Source organism: Argopecten irradians, chromosome 6, assembly GCF_041381155.1.
Source record: "Argopecten irradians isolate NY chromosome 6, Ai_NY, whole genome shotgun sequence".
Lineage (NCBI taxonomy): Eukaryota > Metazoa > Mollusca > Bivalvia > Pectinida > Pectinidae > Argopecten > Argopecten irradians.
In genome coordinates this window covers 12220934-12241207 of record NC_091139.1, presented here as the reverse complement: position 1 = coordinate 12241207, position 20274 = coordinate 12220934, and the positions used below count along the sequence as shown (strand labels likewise).

General features: G+C 39.2%; 1 protein-coding gene across 11 annotated transcripts in view; it reads right to left on the bottom strand.

Moving 5' to 3' along the window:
• LOC138325010 (uncharacterized) overlaps positions 1-20274 on the bottom strand; it is a 96620-nt gene that overhangs the window by 12744 nt on the left and 63602 nt on the right. For 4 of the 11 annotated variants that reach the window (XM_069270328.1, XM_069270326.1, XM_069270329.1 and 1 more), the window contains 2 exons: positions 18093-18143; positions 17797-17973 (listed from right to left, as the gene is read on the bottom strand). The exons of 1 other annotated variant lie outside the window; for it this stretch is intronic. In XM_069270328.1, the coding sequence (XP_069126429.1) occupies positions 17797-17973; positions 18093-18143 (228 nt within the window). The remainder of the gene's footprint in view (positions 1-17796; positions 17974-18092; positions 18144-20274) is intronic. 6 more of the 11 variants (XM_069270331.1, XM_069270335.1, XM_069270327.1 and 3 more) reach the window with 2 other exon arrangements.

The window sequence follows — 20274 nt, the reverse complement described above, 5'->3', positions numbered from 1 at the left end:
ATAATGTTAACCATTGATTACCCGTCTGTTCCATTTCCTGCCATACAACACTTCTCGCAGTATTATAAAATCCGGAACGACACCCGGACCCCGTCCGAGAGGACACTTTCTTTCCAATGCATGGCCATGACAGGAGACGCTAGATTTTCGATATCCTTAAATGTGTAATTTAGTTATTTTGACAACATCCAGTTGTCTGCCACGATTTGAATGTGCCGTAGGCGGTGAAGGATCGGCACTGGGACAGGCTGGGGAAGCATGGAATTAATCGATACGGTGCCATTATTGAAACAGTAATCATATTTCTCCTTATAAGTCAATATTATGACAAGCGTCCATTTCTGGAAACACGACAGACAGTCGATTACGTGGTATAAACTATTATCAGCTCCATGTTAGGTCACCACACAGACATTGATATAATTAAAGCAGTCATACTCCCTCTTGACTCGATCCTAACTAACGTCGTACACCCATTTCCCTGGAAGTTAAGACCAAGTTTAACTCGAGTGGTAGCGGAGTCTAAAAAGTTGGGTTGAATGACAGTCGGATTTGTAGGATACGTCAACACAATCACATTGACGAATCTATAAGCAGTGATTTAATTTTTTATTTTTTTTTACTAATTAAACGCAATGAAGCTTTGCAATCTAGTTAAAATCGACAAGATTTGATTCTAATTAGACCGTGAAGATTTAGTACAAAATACATAATGTAGCAGTTCATGTAGCAAGTCATACTCCCTCTTGACTTGATCCTAACTAACGTCGTACACCCATTTCCCTGGAAGTTAAGACCAAGTTTAACTCGAGTGGTACGGAGTCTAAAAAGTTGGGTTGAATGACAGTCGGATTTGTAGGACACGTCAACACAATCACATTGACGAATCTATAAGCAGTGATTTATTTTTTTATTTTTTACTAATTAAACGCTTTGCAATCTAGTTAAAATCGACAAGATTTGATTCTAATTAGACCGTGAAGATTTAGTACAAAATACATAATGTAGCAGTTCACGGTTACTGATTTTACCTCAAAAAGCATATACTATACTAATATACCTATCCTGGTGCAGAACACAATGACATTGTCTCAGCTACACAACAGGTAAATATCGACTTAATTAATGATAATTTCCCAGTATTAAAATACAATATGTGATCATTTGGTGTGTATGTGAAAAGCAAACACAACGATATTATACAAATGTGTATCTATTGAATCTCGGTCATCCGATTCTGTACGATATGAAATAAACTCGAAATTTGGACTAGTTAATTTAAAAGTTCCGGTTCTCAATGTATAAATGGTAATATCCTATGTCAGGAAAGGCTTATGATCTGTCATTACAGAATCAATCTGCTTGTGATCAGAGGCAGTAAGACGAACCCTTGTCCTCGGAGACCTTTGGAGACAAAGGATATGAATACACGATTCCACTTATTGCTCTTTCCTCCACATATATAAATTGTCTCCGTGTGTAAGTGTTTTATAAATTCCTAGATCTAGGCCAGTCACCAGTTCTACTATTTTAGCTTTGTTTCCGAGCTGGCGTCTCGACCTTATCACAATACAACTCTCTTACATTAATCTGTGGTAGAACTCGTGCATAGCAAATCTCCTGTAAGGCGTACACAACCTTTACCGTCACAGGCTATTTTTGTTGATAACATTTTTTTTTTTAAAAGTTAACCATACTCTAGAATTAAATCAGGTTTACTGTGATATCGATCCGTATTGCGTGTTCACCATTATAGGGTACTGTTCAACAACGAGTGAGTGTGATTATCTCTTAGGCTAGTGTAACGCTAACTACGTACACACATATATTTTAGTGTAACGCTAACCACACACACATTATTAGCATTAAGTGTAACGCTAACTACATACATACACATATTAAGTATAGCTAACTACACACACATTATGTAGTGTAACGCTAACTACACACACATTATGTAGTGTAACGCTAACTACACACACATTATGTAGTGTAACGCTAACTACACACATACACATTTAGTGTAACGCCAACTACACACACATAATTAAGTGTAACGCTAACTACACACACATTATGTAGTGTAACGCTAACTACACACACATTATGTAGTGTAACGCTAACTACACACACATTATGTAGTGTAACGCTAACTACACACACATTAAAAGTGTAACGCTAACTACACACACATTATAAGTGTAACGCGAACTACACACACATTATGTGGTGTAACGCTAACTACACACACATTATGTAGTGTAACTCTAACTACTACACACACATTATGTAGTGTAACGCTAACTACACACACATTATGTAGTGTAACGCTAACTACACATACATTATGCAGTGTAACGCTAACTACATTATGCAGTGTAACGCTAACTACACACACATTATGTAGTGTAACGCTAACTACACACACATTATGTAGTGTAACGCTAACTACACACACATTATGTAGTGTAACGCTAACTACACACACATTATGTAGTGTAACGCTAACTACACACACATTATAAGTGTAACGCGAACTACACACACATATTTCCTGACAGATGTGTTACAAAGGAATGTGGCCCTAGCCGCTGCCAAGTATTACAGTTATTTTTGTAAGTTCAAACACGATGTTAAAGGTTTTAGAAGTGTTATGATGCTGTGACTCCATACATCTTTGGGTTCTTTTCAATCATTAACCCTGCTAGTCTCAGACCAGCATATAACCAACATTTCACCTGAAAGCTGTATCATTTCATATTTTACACGTATCGAGAGCATAGCATACCAATTAAATATTATGACGGAGCCTAGTTTGGCACCGAGGTCCGCCCAAACAAGTCTTAAGAACACAAAGTTCATGCCAATAGTTAAGCACTGAGTTTGTTATCATCGATATGCCAGCATACAGAAATGTCTTATCAACCCAGTATGAGTTTCCTCTGACCCTAACACCCAAGTCTAGCAATCGTTTTAACCGTTGGCATCGTGTAACGATTCAGGAATAAACTTTTCTGTTGTAAATAACAACCGACCGACCTGGAGAGGCGATACATGTAGGCTAGATATACTGGCGTGATTTGTTTAACTTACGCAGCGAGGAATTAACATTTACAGTGTATACCCCTGTAAACATATCCATAGGACCCCCACTCGTTCACATCTTCTGATTATCTTCTGAACTGGTCCGTGGATTTAATATTCAGCCCAGCAAGTTGATGATTACATCTATTTACATAAAATATACCCATATATAAATATAAATAAATTCGATAGATACAACCTTAATATAACAAGCCAGAACAGGAAAAGGGAGGTACTAATGTTTATAGAAGTAGATTGAGAGCGGTGAGATTTTTGACAGATAAATGCATTCGTACCCGAGGCTAGTAAGTCACTTCCGGGTAGCACATGCATGGCTGTAATGTTTAGAGTCGCTTTACACAGTGCTGACCCATTAGTACTTAGGTAGTGATATAGTACTATGGCTGTAGCACTAATAAGGGGAGATGACACGAAACCATCGAGTCTAGAATGGGAGACGACACGGAATCCTCGGGTACAGAAAGGGAGATGACACGGAATCCTCGGTACAGGACACGGAATCCTCGGTACAGGAAGGGAGATGACACGAAATTATTGGGTCTACAAAGGGAGATGACACGAAATCATCGAGTCTGGAATGGGAGACGACACAAAATCTTCGGATATAGAAAATAAAATGAGACGAAATTATCGGGTCTACAAAGGGAGATGACACGAAATCAACGGGTCTACAAAGGGAGACGAAACGAAATCATCGGGTCTACAACGGGAGACGACACGAAATCATCGGGTCTATAAAGGGAGTTGACACGAAATCATTGGGTCAACAATGGGCGATATCAGGAAATCATCGGGTCTACAAAGGGAGACGACAGGATCATCGGGTCAACAAAGGGAGATGACACGAAATCATGGTCTACAAAGGGAAACGACACGAAATCATCGGGTATAGAAAGGGAGACGACACGAAATCATCGGGTATAGAAAGGGAGACGACACAAAATCATAGGGTCTACAAAGGAAGATGGCACGAAATCATCGGGTCTACAAAGGAAGATGGCACGAGATCATCGGGACGACACGAAATCGTCGGATCTACAATGGGAGCCGACACGAAATCGTGTAAACCACTTGATGGCAGCGGGATAATGCCAATATACGATCTCCATGACCACAAACTAATTCAGAACAGAGCTTCTGGTATATATATACACCATGGGATTCCAGAATCTACGTACTTACATATCCTTACGATTCCCTGGAGTTTTTTTTTAACCGAAGTACGTATGATGTTCTAAATATAACCCGTCTATAAAGATGTCCCCGGGCTTTACCAATACATCTGGGGTTTACCTAAACGTACATAAGATATTCTATACATCTTATATTGATATTCCCTGCTTTTCCTTGAATAACTAAAACGCCCATTCCCCGTTGCACGTGCATGGTCACACGTGTGTAGCTACAGATGCTGGGTGAGAGGCCATCTCCAAGCCAATCAATGTTGGTAATTACCTCTAAGGGCTACTAACACTGACTATAACTTAATATAAATCCTGTATTAGAAGGGCTTGGCGGCCATTACTGAAGGATTCCCCCAAATCTCCGCGGGCAACAGCAGTAGCTGATTACACACACGTGTGCGTATGTCGGAGGATTGTGTAGAGCGGATCACCACGCCCTGTTTACTCTCGATACGCACCACACATATACACATTTACCTGCTGGAAATAGAACGATTGTCAGTGACTAGAACCAATCGATTATACAGCCACGTGAACACAAAAATAAACATGTCTTACCCTCCCGGCTCCTGCTCCTCCATGTTAATTATTACAAGAACATGCAATAATGGATTCTGTCACGAATCGCTCAACACATGGATCGCTCCTTGTTTCTATAACAACACACACAATTTATGATAATCTTTGGTCGATGTCAACACGTTGGTATGGTCTCCTGTCTATGAAACACTGCAGTCCCTCGATAGATGGTGTCTCCCTCCGCCGAGTCACACACACTGGCAACAGTTGGTCCAGAGGCTGACTGGACCAAATCCCGCCACAATAAATTCTCACAATCCACAGTCACACAACTGTTTGTGAAACACAGACTGACCCCCGTTTATGTGTGGAGATAAACACGCGATACTAATACACTGCGAATCCTCTACTTATCACATGCGTAACTCCAAACACAGATAATGAATTCAAAGTCACACATCTGGAGGCGGGAATAAGGGATGCCTTAGGTCACATGATTCGCGCCTTTACTTAGCGTAGTGCTATAGGGGTATATCCGAGTGGCCTGCCGGAATTCCGAGCTAATTGATAAGGATGCTGCTTCCGCGTCCCACAGTGAGCCGACCTGGTTTGACTGGCAGTAGGGCTTCAGTCAATGGGACTATCGATCTCTGTTACGTGGGAGCCTTCTATAGTCATAAGTAATTAATTACCTAAACTAGGAACATTTCACGTCTTCAACCTATACGTACCATACACAGTGTACTTTACGGGGTACATCCACAGAATATCTCCTGATAATCCGAGTTTGATGTAAATCCCTGTAACTTTACTTGAGTCATTCATCAAATATTTGGACTGTGCTTTGTACTGACTTGGAGATGTGGTGACCCGAGGCGCTCTCCTTTAGATAGCAGACATTAATATCATCGGCCGCTTGTTGAATCATCAACATCACATAAATGTCATCAGAATTTATCGAACACAAAACACAGGTACAAACTAGCTACACGTGTCGAATGGACAAAGGAGCGATTGTCGCCAGAACAATAAAAATGTTACACTAATACAATCGATGATAAATTGATAACACCTGAATCAAAGCAATAATTCTGATGCTGAATGTGTCGACAGAAGGTTCATGACTCATTTGGTCAACAGCCAACATACGCAAATCTGCTCTCAAAACTTATCACAGGTATGGCAATTATGCTCATTTTGTACATATACCTTAAATACGTAACGCAAAAATTATAAAGAATAAAAATATATTGTATGAATGATTTAGATACAGATATTAAATACATTGTCATGTTACGGATCACATGTAAACTGCAATGTCATGTGACGGTTTACAGGTAAACAATAATGTTGTGTGACGGTATACAGGTAAACTATAATGTAATGTGACGATATACAGGTAAACTACAACGTCAAGTGACGGAATACAGATAAACTACAATGTCAAGTGACGATTTACACGTAAACTATAATGTCATGTGACGGTATACAGGTAAACTACAATGTCAAGTGACGATTTACACGTAAACTATAATGTCATGTGACGGTATACAGGTAAACTATAATGTCAAGTGACGGTATACAGGTAAACTATAATGTCAAGTGACGGAATACAGGTAAACTACAATGTCATGTGACGGTATACAGGTAAACTACAATGTCATGTGACGGAATACAGGTAAACTACAATGTCATGTGACGAGATACAGGTAAACTACACTATCATGTGACGGAATACAGGTAAACTACAATGTCATGTGACGAGATACAGGTAAACTACACTATTATGTGAGGAGATACAGGTAAACTGCATTGTCATGTGACGGAATACAGATAAACTATAATGTCATGTGACGGGATACAGGTAATTTACAATGTCATGTGAGGGGATACAGGTAAACTACAATGTCATGTGACGGTATACAGGTAAACTATAATGTCATGTGACGGGATACAGGTAATTTACAATGTCATGTGAGGGGATACAGGTAAACTATAATGTCAAGTGACGGTATACAGGTAAACTATAATGTCAAGTGACGGTATACTGGTAAACTATAATGTCAAGTGTTGGGATACAGGAAAACTACAATGTCAAGTGTTGGGATACAGGAAAACTACAATGTCAAATGACGATATACAGGTAAACTACAATGTAATGTGACATGACACAGGTAAACTACAATGTCAAAGGATGGTATACAGGTAAACTACAATGTCATGTGACGAGATACAGGTAAAATACAATGTCATGTGACGAGATACAGGTAAACTACAATGTCATGTGACGGTATACAGGTAAACTACAATGTAATGTGACGGGATAGAGGTAAACAATAATGTCATGTAACGGATTACAGGTGAACTACAATGTCATGTGACGGTTACAGGTAAACTACTATGTCAAGTGACGGTATACAGGTAAACTACAATGTCATGTGACGGAATACAGGTAAACTACGATGGCAAGTAACGGAATACAGGTTAACTACAATGTCATGTGACGGGATACAGGTAAACTACAATGTCAAGTGACGTTATACAGGTTAACTACAATGGCAAGTAACGGAATACAGGTTAACTACAATGTCATGTGACGGGATACAGGTAAACTACAATGTCATGTTCCTGCAACGGAATACAGGTAAACTACAATGTCAAGTAACGGAATACAGGTAAACTACAATGTCACGTGACGGAATACAGGTAAACTACAATGTCATGTGACGGGATACAGGTAAATTACAATGTCGAGTGACGATATACAGGTAAACTACAATGTCAAGTAACGGAATACAGGTAAAATACAATGTCATGTGACGGAATATACAGGTAAACTACAATGTCATGTTCCTGCAACGGAATACAGGTAAACTACAATGTCAAGTAACGGAATACAGGTAAACTACAATGTCATGTGACGGTAGGATACAGGTAAACTACAATGTCATGTGACGGAATACAGGTAACTACAATGTCATGTTCACGTACGGAATACAGGTAAACTACAATGTCATGTGACGGGAATACAGGTAACTACAAATGTCATGTTCACGGAATACAGTAAACTACAATGTCATGTGACGGAATACAGGTAAACTACAATGTCATGTGACGGAATACAGGTAAACTACAATGTCATGTGACGGAATACAGGTAAACTACAATGTCATGTTCATGTAACGGAATACAGGTAAACTACAATGTCATGTGACGGAATACAGGTAAACTACAATGTCATGTGACGGGATACAGGTAAACTACTATGTCAAGTGACGATATACAGGTAAACTACAATGTCATGTGACGGAATACAGGTAAACTACAATGTCATGTGACGGAATACAGGTAAACTACAATGTCATGTCATGTGACGGATATACAGGTAAACTACAATGTCATGTGACGGAATACAGGTAAACTACAATGTCATGTGACGGAATACAGGTAAACTACAATGTCATGTGACGGAATACAGGTAAACTACAATGTCATGTGACGGGATACAGGTAAACTACAATGTCATGTGACGGAATACAGGTAAACTACTATGTCATGTGACGATATACAGGTAAACTACAATGTCATGTGACGATATACAGGTAAACTACAATGTCATGTGACGATACAGGTAAACTACAATGTCATGTGACGGAATACAGGTAAACTACAATGTCATGTGACGTGATACAGGTAAACTACTATGTCACGTGACGATATACAGGTAAACTACAATGTCATGTGACGATATACAGGTAAACTATAATGTCATGTGACGGAATACAGGTAAACTATAATGTCATGTGACGTGATACAGGTAAACTACTATGTCACGTGACGATATACAGGTAAACTACAATGTCATGTGACGATATACAGGTAAACTACAATGTCATGTGACGGATACAGGTAAACTACATGTCATGTACGGATATACAGGTAAACTACAATGTCATGTGACGGTATACAGGTAAACTACTATGTCATGTGACGGAATACAGGTAAACTACTATGTCAAGTGACGATATACAGGTAAACTACTATGTCATGTGACGATATACAGGTAAACTACAATGTCATGTGACGGAATACAGGTAAACTACAATGTCATGTGACGGAATACAGGTAAACTACAATGTCATGTGACGGTATACAGGTAAACTACAATGTCATGTGACGGTATACAGGTAAACTACTATGTCAAGTGACGATATACAGGTAAACTACAATGTCATGTGACGATATACAGGTAAACTACAATGTCATGTGACGGAATACAGGTAAACTACAATGTCATGTGACGGTATACAGGTAAACTACAATGTCATGTGACGGTATACAGGTAAACTACAATGTCATGTGACGGTATACAGGTAAACTACAATGTCATGTGACGGAATACAGGTAAACTACAATGTCAAGTGACGATATACAGGTAAACTACAATGTCATGTGACGATATACAGGTAAACTACAATGTCATGTACGATATACAGGTAAACTACAATGTCAAGTAACAATATATAGGTAAAATACAATGTCATGTGACGGTATACAGGTAAACTACTATGTCATGTGACGGGATACAGGTAAACTACTATGTCAAGTGACGATATACAGGTAAACTACAATGTCATGTAACGATATACAGGTAAACTACAATGTCAAGTAACGATATATAGGTAAAATACAATGTCAAGTAACGATATATATAGGTAAACTACAATGTCATGTAACGATATACAGGTAAACTACTATGTCAAGTAACGATATACAGGTAAACTACAATGTCAAGTAACGATATACAGGTAAACTACTATGTCAAGTGACGATATACAGGTAAACTACAATGTCATGTGACGGAATACAGGTAAACTACAATGTCAAGTAACGGAATACAGGTAAACTACAATGTCATGTGACGGGATACAGGTAAACTACAATGTCAAGTGACGGAATACAGGTAAACTACAATGTCATGTGACGGAATACAGGTAAACTACAATGTCATGTGACGGGATACAGGTAAACTACAATGTCATGTGACGATATACAGGTAAACTACAATGTCATGTGACGGAATACAGGTAAACTACAATGTCAAGTAACGGAATACAGGTAAACTACAATGTCACGTGACGGATATACAGGTAAACTACAATGTCATGTGACGGGATACAGGTAAACTACAATGTCAAGTGACGGATACAGGTAAACTACAATGTCAAGTGACGGAATACAGGTAAACTACAATGTCATGTGACGGAATACAGGTAAAACTAAACAAATGTCATGTGACGGATACAGGTAAACTACAATGTCATGTGACGGATACAGGTAAACTACAATGTCATGTGACGGAATACAGGTAAACTACAATGTCATGTGACGGAATACAGGTAACTACAATGTCATGTTCATGTGACGGAATACAGGTAAACTACAATGTCATATGTCGGAATACAGGTAAACTATAATGTCATGTGACGGTATGCAGTTAAACTACAATGTCATGTTCAGAACTACAATGTTGTAACGGAATACAGGTAAACTACAATGTCAAGTACGGAATTCAAGTAAACTACAATGTCATGTGACGGAATACAGGTAAACTACAATGTCATGTGACGGGATACAGGTAAACTACTATGTGAAGTGACGATATACAGGTAAATCTACAATGTCATGTGACGGGATACAGGTAAACTACTATGTCATGTGACGGAATACAGGTAAACTACAATGTCATGTGACGGAATACAGGTAACTACTATGTCATGTGACGTGATACAGGTAAACTACAATGTCAGAGGATACAGTAACTACAATGTCAATGTGACGATATACAGGTAAACTACAATGTCATGTGACGGATATACAGGTAAACTACAATGTCATGTGACGAATACAGGTAAACTACAATGTCATGTGACGGAATGAAACTATAGGTAAAATACTAACTATGTCATGTGACGAATACAGGTAACTACAATGTCATGTGACGGATATACAGGTAAACTACAATGTCATGTGACGATATACAGGTAAACTACAATGTCATGTGACGGATACAGGTAAACTACTATGTCATGTGACGGGATACAGGTAAACTACTATGTCAAGTGACGGAATACAGGTAAACTACTATGTCATGTGACGGGAATACAGGTAAACTACATATGTCATGTGACGGAATACAGGTAAATACAGGTAACTACAATGTCATGTGACGGAATACAGGTAAACTACTACTGTCATGTGACGTGTACAGGTAAACTACTATGTCATGTGACGATATACAGGTAAACTACAATGTCATGTGACGATATACAGGTAAACTACAATGTCATGTGACGGAATACAGGTAAACTATAATGTCATGTGACGGTATACAGGTAACTACAATGTCATGTGACGGTATACAGGTAAACTACTATGAGTGACAATACAGGTAACTGTGTGACGGATATACAGGTAAACTACAATGTCATGTGACGGAATACAGGTTAAACTACAATGTCATGTGACGGAATACAGGTAAACTACAATGTCATGTGACGGTATACAGGTTAACTACAATGTCATGTGACGGTATACAGGTTAACTACAATGTCATGTGACGGTATACAGGTAAACTACTATGTCATGTGACGGGATACAGGTAAACTACTATGTCAAGTGACGATATACAGGTAAACTACAATGTCATGTAACGATATACAGGTAAACTACAATGTCATGTGAAATACAGGTAAACTACTAATGTCATGTGACGATATACAGGTAAAACACAATGTCATGTGACGGTATACAGGTAAACTACTATGTCATGTGACGGGATACAGGTAAACTACAATGTCAAGTGACGATATACAATGTCATGTGACGGTAACAGGTAAACTACAATGTCATGTGACGGTATACAGGTAAACTACTATGTCATGTGACGGATACAGGTAAATACAATGTCAAGTACGATATACAGGTAAACTACATGTCATGTAACGATATACAGGTAAACTACAATGTCATGTAACGTATACAGGTAAACTACATGTCATGTAACGATATACAGGTAAACTACTATGTCAAGTAACGATATACAGGTAAACTACAATGTCAAGTAACGATATACAGGTAAACTACAATGTCAAGTGACGATATACAGGTAAACTACAATGTCATGTGACGGGATACAGGTAAACTACAATGTCATGTGACGGGATACAGGTAAACTACTATGTCAAGTGACGATATACAGGTAAACTACAATGTCATGTGACGATATACAGGTAAACTACAATGTCATGTGACGGAATACAGGTAAACTACAATGTCATGTGACGGGATACAGGTAAACTACTATGTCAAGTGACGGTATACAGGTAAACTACAATGTCATGTGACGGAATACAGGTAAACTACAATGTCATGTGACGGAATACAGGTAAACTACAATGTCATGTGACGGGATACAGGTAAACTACAATGTCATGTGACGGCATACAGGTAAACTACAATGTCAAGTGTCGGATACAGGTAAACTACAATGGTCAACTACAGGTAAACAAATGTCATGTGACGGATATACAGGTAAACTACAATGTCATGTGGACGGAATACAGGTAAACTACAATGTCATGTGACGGAATACAGGTAAACTACAATGTCATGTGACGGGATACAGGTAAACTACAATGTCAAGTGACGATATACAGGTAAACTACAATGTCATGTGACGGGATACAGGTAAACTACAATGTCATGTGACGGAATACAGGTAAACTACAATGTCATGTGACGGTATACAGGTAAACTACAATGTCATGTTCATGTAACGGAATACAGGTAAACTACAATGTCATGTGACGGAATACAGGTAAACTACAATGTCATGTGACGGTATACAGGTAAACTACAATGTCATGTGACAATATACAGTAAACTACAATGTCATGTGACGGGATACAGGTAAACTACAATGTCATGTGACGGAATACAGGTAAACTACAATGTCATGTGACGGAATACAGGTAAACTACAATGTCATGTGACGGAATACAGGTAAACTACAATGTCATGTGACGGAATACAGGTAAACTACAATGTCATGTGACGGGATACAGGTAAACTACAATGTAATGTGACGGAATACAGGTAAATTACAATGTCATGTGACGATATACAGGTAAACTACAATGTCATGTGACGGTTTACAGGTATAGTACATCGTTAAGTGACGGGATACAAGTAAACTACAATGTCATGTGACGGTTTAAAGGTAAACTACAATGTCATGTGACGGTTTAAAGGTAAACTACAATGTCATGTGACGGGATACAGGTAAACTACAATGTCATGTGACGGTTTAAAGGTAAACTACAATGACATGTGACGGTATACAGATAAACTACGATGTCATATGACGATATACAGGTAAACTACAATGTCATGTGACGATATACAGGTAAACTACAATGTCATGTGACGGTATACAGGTAAGCTACATCGTCAAGTGACGGGATATATATATGGGAAATACAATAACGAGAGAGTAGTAATTCAGTGCCTGTTGTCGGAATAGAGATAAAGTACTATAAGGTGACGAGATTCAAGTATTATGTGCCTGCCGGTAAAATTAGTTTAAATATTGTGTACATTGAAGTAAATGTATGCACGGAACAAATCTTACATGTTATAAATTAATGTTAATATGGAATGTTGTATATTATCATTATGAGAACAGCGTGGATTCTCCAGACATTCAAATCGATAATAACTTTAATGTACAGGCTTTAAACGTACATCATATATGATTAATGGCCCGTTTTGTACATATTCAAAGCATGCGTTTTATGTAGTTTGTATATATATATATACATCAGTTAAGTAAAATCTAATTTTGTTCAGCTTCACTTTCTGTTTCTTTTTTTTACCTTCAAAGCAAAACGAAATGCCTTCTTATATGTATACAAGTTATATCTATCTTCATGCAAGGAGAGGCGCATGGCTGACTGATATGAAACGAGGCGATTGAAATTTCCTCTTTTGGGAGGTCGACAGGTCAAGGAAAGACTCGGCTTAGTGTGTCTGTGATCTCTGATTTATAAAGTCTAATCCGCTGGTCTGAAACCGAGCTTTAATAAGAAATAGGGTATATAATTACAACATCACGTTCAATCTGCCGCCACGAGTAGCACGTGACTTCCGGTGAGGGAATGTAGATGTGTTTTGTATCTATATAGCGGACACTAACCCGACCTGACGTTACAAAGACTATCTCCACAACAAATTTGATTTTCTGACTGGGTGACTGCAGTCGATTGCATGGCCATGCCATTGTAGCTATTTGATAATAAAACATATTGGGAATAGTCTAGGCACATCGCTACTTAATGGTGCGCTCTATAGCGTCCTTATCACAAGTTTGTGCATGATTGTGCACGATCGTAGCACGTGCCGAAGGTTATGTGCACATCAATGAAATTAGTTCTGTTTGGTATCTGGAACGGTTACTATGGTTTCTATAGAGATAACGAATACAGTAGGATTACAGCGGATGTCCTTGTCAAGACTTTGACAATACATCATGATCAACGGGTAGTGCCATTTAAGGACGTGCTAGGATAAGGGCATAGAAAAAAGACGGAATTCCCGGAGAAAAATCACCGACCTGTATTCATTACCTGTCATTGGTCCTGGTTTCGCGACCTATAAATGTGTAGGGATTGTGGTAATTATATCGGGACATATTTATCTACTCGCGATCGGTTATCGTGATCTCAGTGACAGTCCTGTTGATATATAAACTATCCTGTATAGGAGTAATGTATCTCAGGCTCACACCCCACGTACAATTAAAACTCACACCTCATGTACAAGCTCCCAACCCCATGTACAAGTTCACACCCCATGTACAAGTTCACACCTCATGTACAAGTTCACACCTCATGTACAAACTCCCAACCCCATGTACAAGTTCACACCTCATGTACAAACTCCCAACCCCATGTACAAGTTCACACCTCATGTACAAGCTCCCAACCCCATGTACAAGTTCACACCTCATGTAAAAGCCCCCAACCCCATGTACAAGTTCACACCTCACGTACAAACTCCGAACCCCATGTACAAGTTCACACCTCATGTACAAGCTCCCAACCCCATGTACAAGTTCACACCTCATGTACAAGCTCCCAACCCCATGTACAAGTTCACACCTCATGTACAAACTCCCAACCCCATGTACAAGTTCACACCTCATGTACAAGCTCCCAACCCCATGTACAAGTTCACACCTCATGTACAAACTCCCAACCCCATGTACAAGTTCACACTTCATGTACAAGCTCCCAACGCCATGTACAAGCTCCCAACCCCATGTACAAGTTCACACCTCATGTACAAACTCCCAACCCCATGTACAAGTTCACACCTCATGTACAAGCTCCCAACCCCATGTACAAGTTCACACCTCATGTACAAACTCCCAACCCCATGTACAAGTTCACACCTCATGTACAAACTCCCAACCCCATGTACAAGCTCCCAACCCCATGTACAAGTTCACACCTCATGTACAAACTCCCAACCCCATGTACAAGCTCACACCTCATGTACAAGCTCCCAACCCCATGTACAAGTTCACACCTCACGTACAAACTCCCAACCCCATGTACAAGTTCACATCTCATGTACAAGCTCCCATCCCCATGTACAAGTTCACACCTCATGTACAAACTCCCAACCCCATGTACAAGTTCACACCTCATGTACAAGCTCCCAACCCCATGTACAAGCTCCCAACCCCATGTACAAGTTCACACCTCACGTACAAACTCCCAACCCCATGTACAAGTTCACATCTCATGTACAAGCTCCCATCCCCATGTACAAGTTCACACCTCATGTACAAACTCCCAACCCCATGTACAAGTTCATACCTCATGTACAAACTCCCAACCCCATGTACAAGTTCACACCTCATGTACAAACTGACATCACATTCTTATTTACATATACATTGTAGCAATAGAAAAATAAAAAAACACTCAACGATTTTTAGTTTTAATTTTGATCAATTATTACCATTTACATCTGCGGTTTTTCAATATGATGCAACAAACGAGTTCTGGAGGGACGTAAGGGTTGTCTCCCTTAGATTTGGCTAAACATTGCATTGTTAACTGATGGGCATGATACTATATCGGATTAAATATAATATTTATAACTTTTTTTATATTTCCCAATCAGATAAAGCCGTAGATTAATTATGGTATGTCCTTTTTTCTGGTCATAAACTCAGTTACATGTACATTGTATACGAACTTGAATTCTCAATAATTATTTTCAAATACTCCAGGTATCCTAATTCTATTTCATGTTAGACAAGGACAACAAATTGGGATCCCAACGAAATGAAATGGTGAGAAATGAAATTCGTATGAGATGTAATTCATTTCACTTAAATAACAAGATTGCGTCGTACGTGGCCATTCTATTGATGTTTGAATTATAGCCTGGCCCTGGATTAAAATCTGACCTTGGATTATAACCTGACCCTGGATCATAACCTGACCTTGGATCATAACCTGACTCTGGATTAATTATAACCTGACCCTGGATTATAACCAGACCCTGGATTATAACCTGACTCTGGATTAAAACCTGACCCTGGAATATAACCAGACCATGGATTATAACCAGACCCTGGATTATAACCTGACCCTGGTTTATAACCTGACTCTGGAATAATTATAATCTGACCCTGGAATATAACCTAACTCTGGATTATAACCTGACCCTGGATTATAACCAAACCCTGGATTATAACCTGACTCTGGATTAGTCATAACCTTAACCTGGATTATAACCAGACCCTGGATTATAACCTGACTCTGGAATAATTAAAATCTGACCCTGGAATAAACTTGACCCTGGATTACAACCTGACCCTGGACTATAATCTGACCCTGGAATATAACCAGACCCTGGAATATAACCAGACCCTGGATTATAACCTGACCCTGGATTATAAACTGGCCCTGCATGAATTATAACCTGATCCAATATGTTGTTTTTATCTGACATATTTACTCTCCATTGATGATTTGCTGAAATGATCATTACAATGTAATTAAAATGGACAGTTTGCTAATTGGGCCCCACCTCTGAAGTAAGACCTTTTGGTACATGCACTGCAAATGTACAAGAGCATTCAGTTTATAAACAAATAAAAATAATAAGTTAAAATCAACTTATTGCAAATTTATTTTAATTCCTTCCTTAAACAGTTTTATGCATATTAAAGGCCCACTACCTTTCCGGAGCAAAATATTAAGATTTCTTAAAAACATTAATTACCTCAGAAAATATATACCGATGGCCTAAGATGAGGTTACAACACCAAACATGCAAAATTTCCTGCGTAATATATGATAACAATGGGGAGTCATTTCGCTGTTTTACCGTCTGCCACAATGATAGTCAACTACCGCGCGGTATTTAGGACGACGGGGAAAACATAAGACGACCCGCGTTATGAAAATTAACATTTTATTTATTTTAATTAAATTGTTTAGGAGGTGATAATAAGTGTAGTATTAACGTTAAGTTAATAACTTTTGCCACTCGACAAAATTATTAATCTCGTTTTACATTCCCATTTTAAAAATCAAAAACCGTTTCGGAAAGGTAGTGGGCCTTTAATGCTATTATGTGCAATTTCTCAAAATTAAATACGAAATAGTTAGAGAGAGTTGCCTCCCTTCATCCATACTATTGCTCCCAAACACTTGATGTTTTCCCATTCTTTTCGCATGGAAAAGAAAAATAATCGAAATGAAAGAAAAATAAATGTATCATGCAGAAAGTAATAGACACTACAGTGGTTGTACTATATAAACACATCATGCATCAGCATTGATAGTGAAAGGTTGTCAGGAAAGGACCAAGCATGCGACTAGATGCTATTTACCACGTGTCTTACCTGGCTGATCGTTTGATTGGCCAGGGTCCCGGGGGTATGCTGTCTAAGATTATCACCTCGGAATAGGTGGTGGGGCTGGGCTGCCGTTGGCTGCCCGAGATCTCGTTCGGAAGGTCCGAGATTTCATTATCACAGAAACTCACTTTGTCGCTCTTCGTCTTAGGTGACGTTCGATCGCTGATAACAAAATGCAAGGGGAAAAGTATGAATGGAAACACAAAAATCAGGGAAAACACAGCAAAGAAACATTTCTCCAACAAAACAAAACACTTCTCCAACAAGACTATCCAGCTTACATCATGTACGGCTCCTCAATGTCAGCCATATACAGCTCGTCTGGTAATTCCCTGGACAGAATACATATACATGTAGTGCAATTGTTTACAAGTAAAATGTAAGCTATTGACATGTATTTGTAAAAATGTTATGGAAAGTTACACGAGATTAGACCAGATAAGATTTATTATCAAATGTTAATGAAAATATCCTTTTATTGTGAACAGAAACATAGTGCGGCCTGCTCGATTCGTAGGCGTCAACCGGCGAACCGCCCCAATTGATTTGAAGAAATATGCACCGGTAGCGCAAGTGGCGCTCACTCGATGTATCAAATGATTTTCATTCATCGAAACTTTCCCTAATCAAAATACATCTGATATACCTTAAGTATGCAATCGTCACCCATCATATGCTTTTTCTTTTGACAAGGATTCGAAAATATTTCAAAATTTTAATCTGAACGAAATTACACAACGTATCCATTACCTGTTAGTCGTATGACACAACGTATCCATTACCTGTTAGTCGTATGCGTGAACGAATCGAGCGAGACCACTATCATTATCGTCTTTTATAATCATTATCTACGTTCATGAAAACACCAAAAGTAAACAACAACACAGACAAACATAAACACCAAAACGACACGAACATTTGGAATCACCGTCTGGGTATACGTTCTGGCAATTATTTAAACAGTAAGTTAACATGAAACTCGACAAAATTAACTAGAATGTCTAATAACATCTGCATGTTCACCATGCATCAACTTAATAAACCAAGAATACTACCGCTAAAAAAATTGTACATACACAACATTAAAATTATAGAGAGGTTTGATTGTGTGAGTAGGGGGTGTGTGTAGGATTAGGAGGGAGATGCTGATGTGTAGGATTAGGAGGGAGATATAGGTGTGTAGGATTAGGAGGGAGATGTAGGTGTGTGTAGGATTAGGAGGGAGATGTAGGTGTGTGTAGGATTAGGAGGGAGATGTAGGTGTGTGTAGGATTAGGAGGGAGATGTAGGTGTGTAGGATTAGGAGGGAGATATAGGTGTGTGTAGGATTAGGAGGGAGATGTAAGTGTGTAGGATTAGGAGGGAGATGTAGGTGTATGTAGGATTAGGAGGGAGATGTAGGTGTGTAGGATTAGGAGGGAGATGTAGGTGTGTGTAGGATTAGGAGGGAGATGTAGGTGTGTGTAGGATTAGGAGGGAGATATAGGTGTGTGTAGGATAAGGAGGGAGATGTAGGTGTGTGTAAGGATTAGGAGGGAGATGTAGGTGTGTGTAGGATTAGGAGGGAGATGTAGGTGTGTGTGAAGGATAAGGAGAGAGATGTAGGTGTGTGTAGGATTAGGAGGGAGATGTAGGTGTGTGTAGGATTAGGAGGGAGATGTAGGTGTGTGTAGGATTAGGAGGGAGATGTAGGTGTGTATGTAGGATTAGGAGGGAGATGTAGGTGTGTGTAGGATTAGGAGGAGAAGATGTAGGTGTGTATGTAGGATTAGGAGGGAGATGTAGGTGTGTAGGATTAGGAGGGAGATGTAGGTGTGTGTAGAATTAGGAGGGAGATGTAAGTGTGTAGGATTAGGAGGGAGATGTAGGTGTGTGTAGGATTAGGAGGGAGATATAGTGTGTGTATAGTTAGGAGGAGATGTAAGTGTGTAGGATTAGGAGGGAGATGTAGGTGTATGTAGGATTAGGAGGAGATGTAGGTGTATGTAGGATTAGGAGGGAGATGTTAGGTGTGTGTAGGATTAGGAGGGAGATGTAGGTGTGTGTAGGATTAGGAGGGAGATGTAGGTGTGTGTAGGATTAGGAGGGAGATGTAGGTGTGTGTAGGATTAGGAGGGAGATGTAGGTGTGTGTAGATTAGGAGGGAGATGTAGGTGTGTGTAGGATTAGGAGGGAGATGTAGGTGTGTGTAGGATTAGGAGGGAGATGTAGGTGTATGTAGGATTAGGAGGAGATGTAGGTGTGTGTAGGATTAGGAGGGAGATGTAGGTGTGTGTAGGATTAGGAGGGAGATGTAGGTGTGTGTAGGATTAGGAGGGAGATGTAGGTGTGTGTAGGATTAGGAGGGAGATGTAAGTGTAGGATTAGGTAGGGAGATAGGAGTAGGATTAGGATGTAGATGTGTGTGTAGATTAGGAGGGAGATGTAGGTGTGTGTAGTAGGATTAGGAGGGAGATGTAGGTG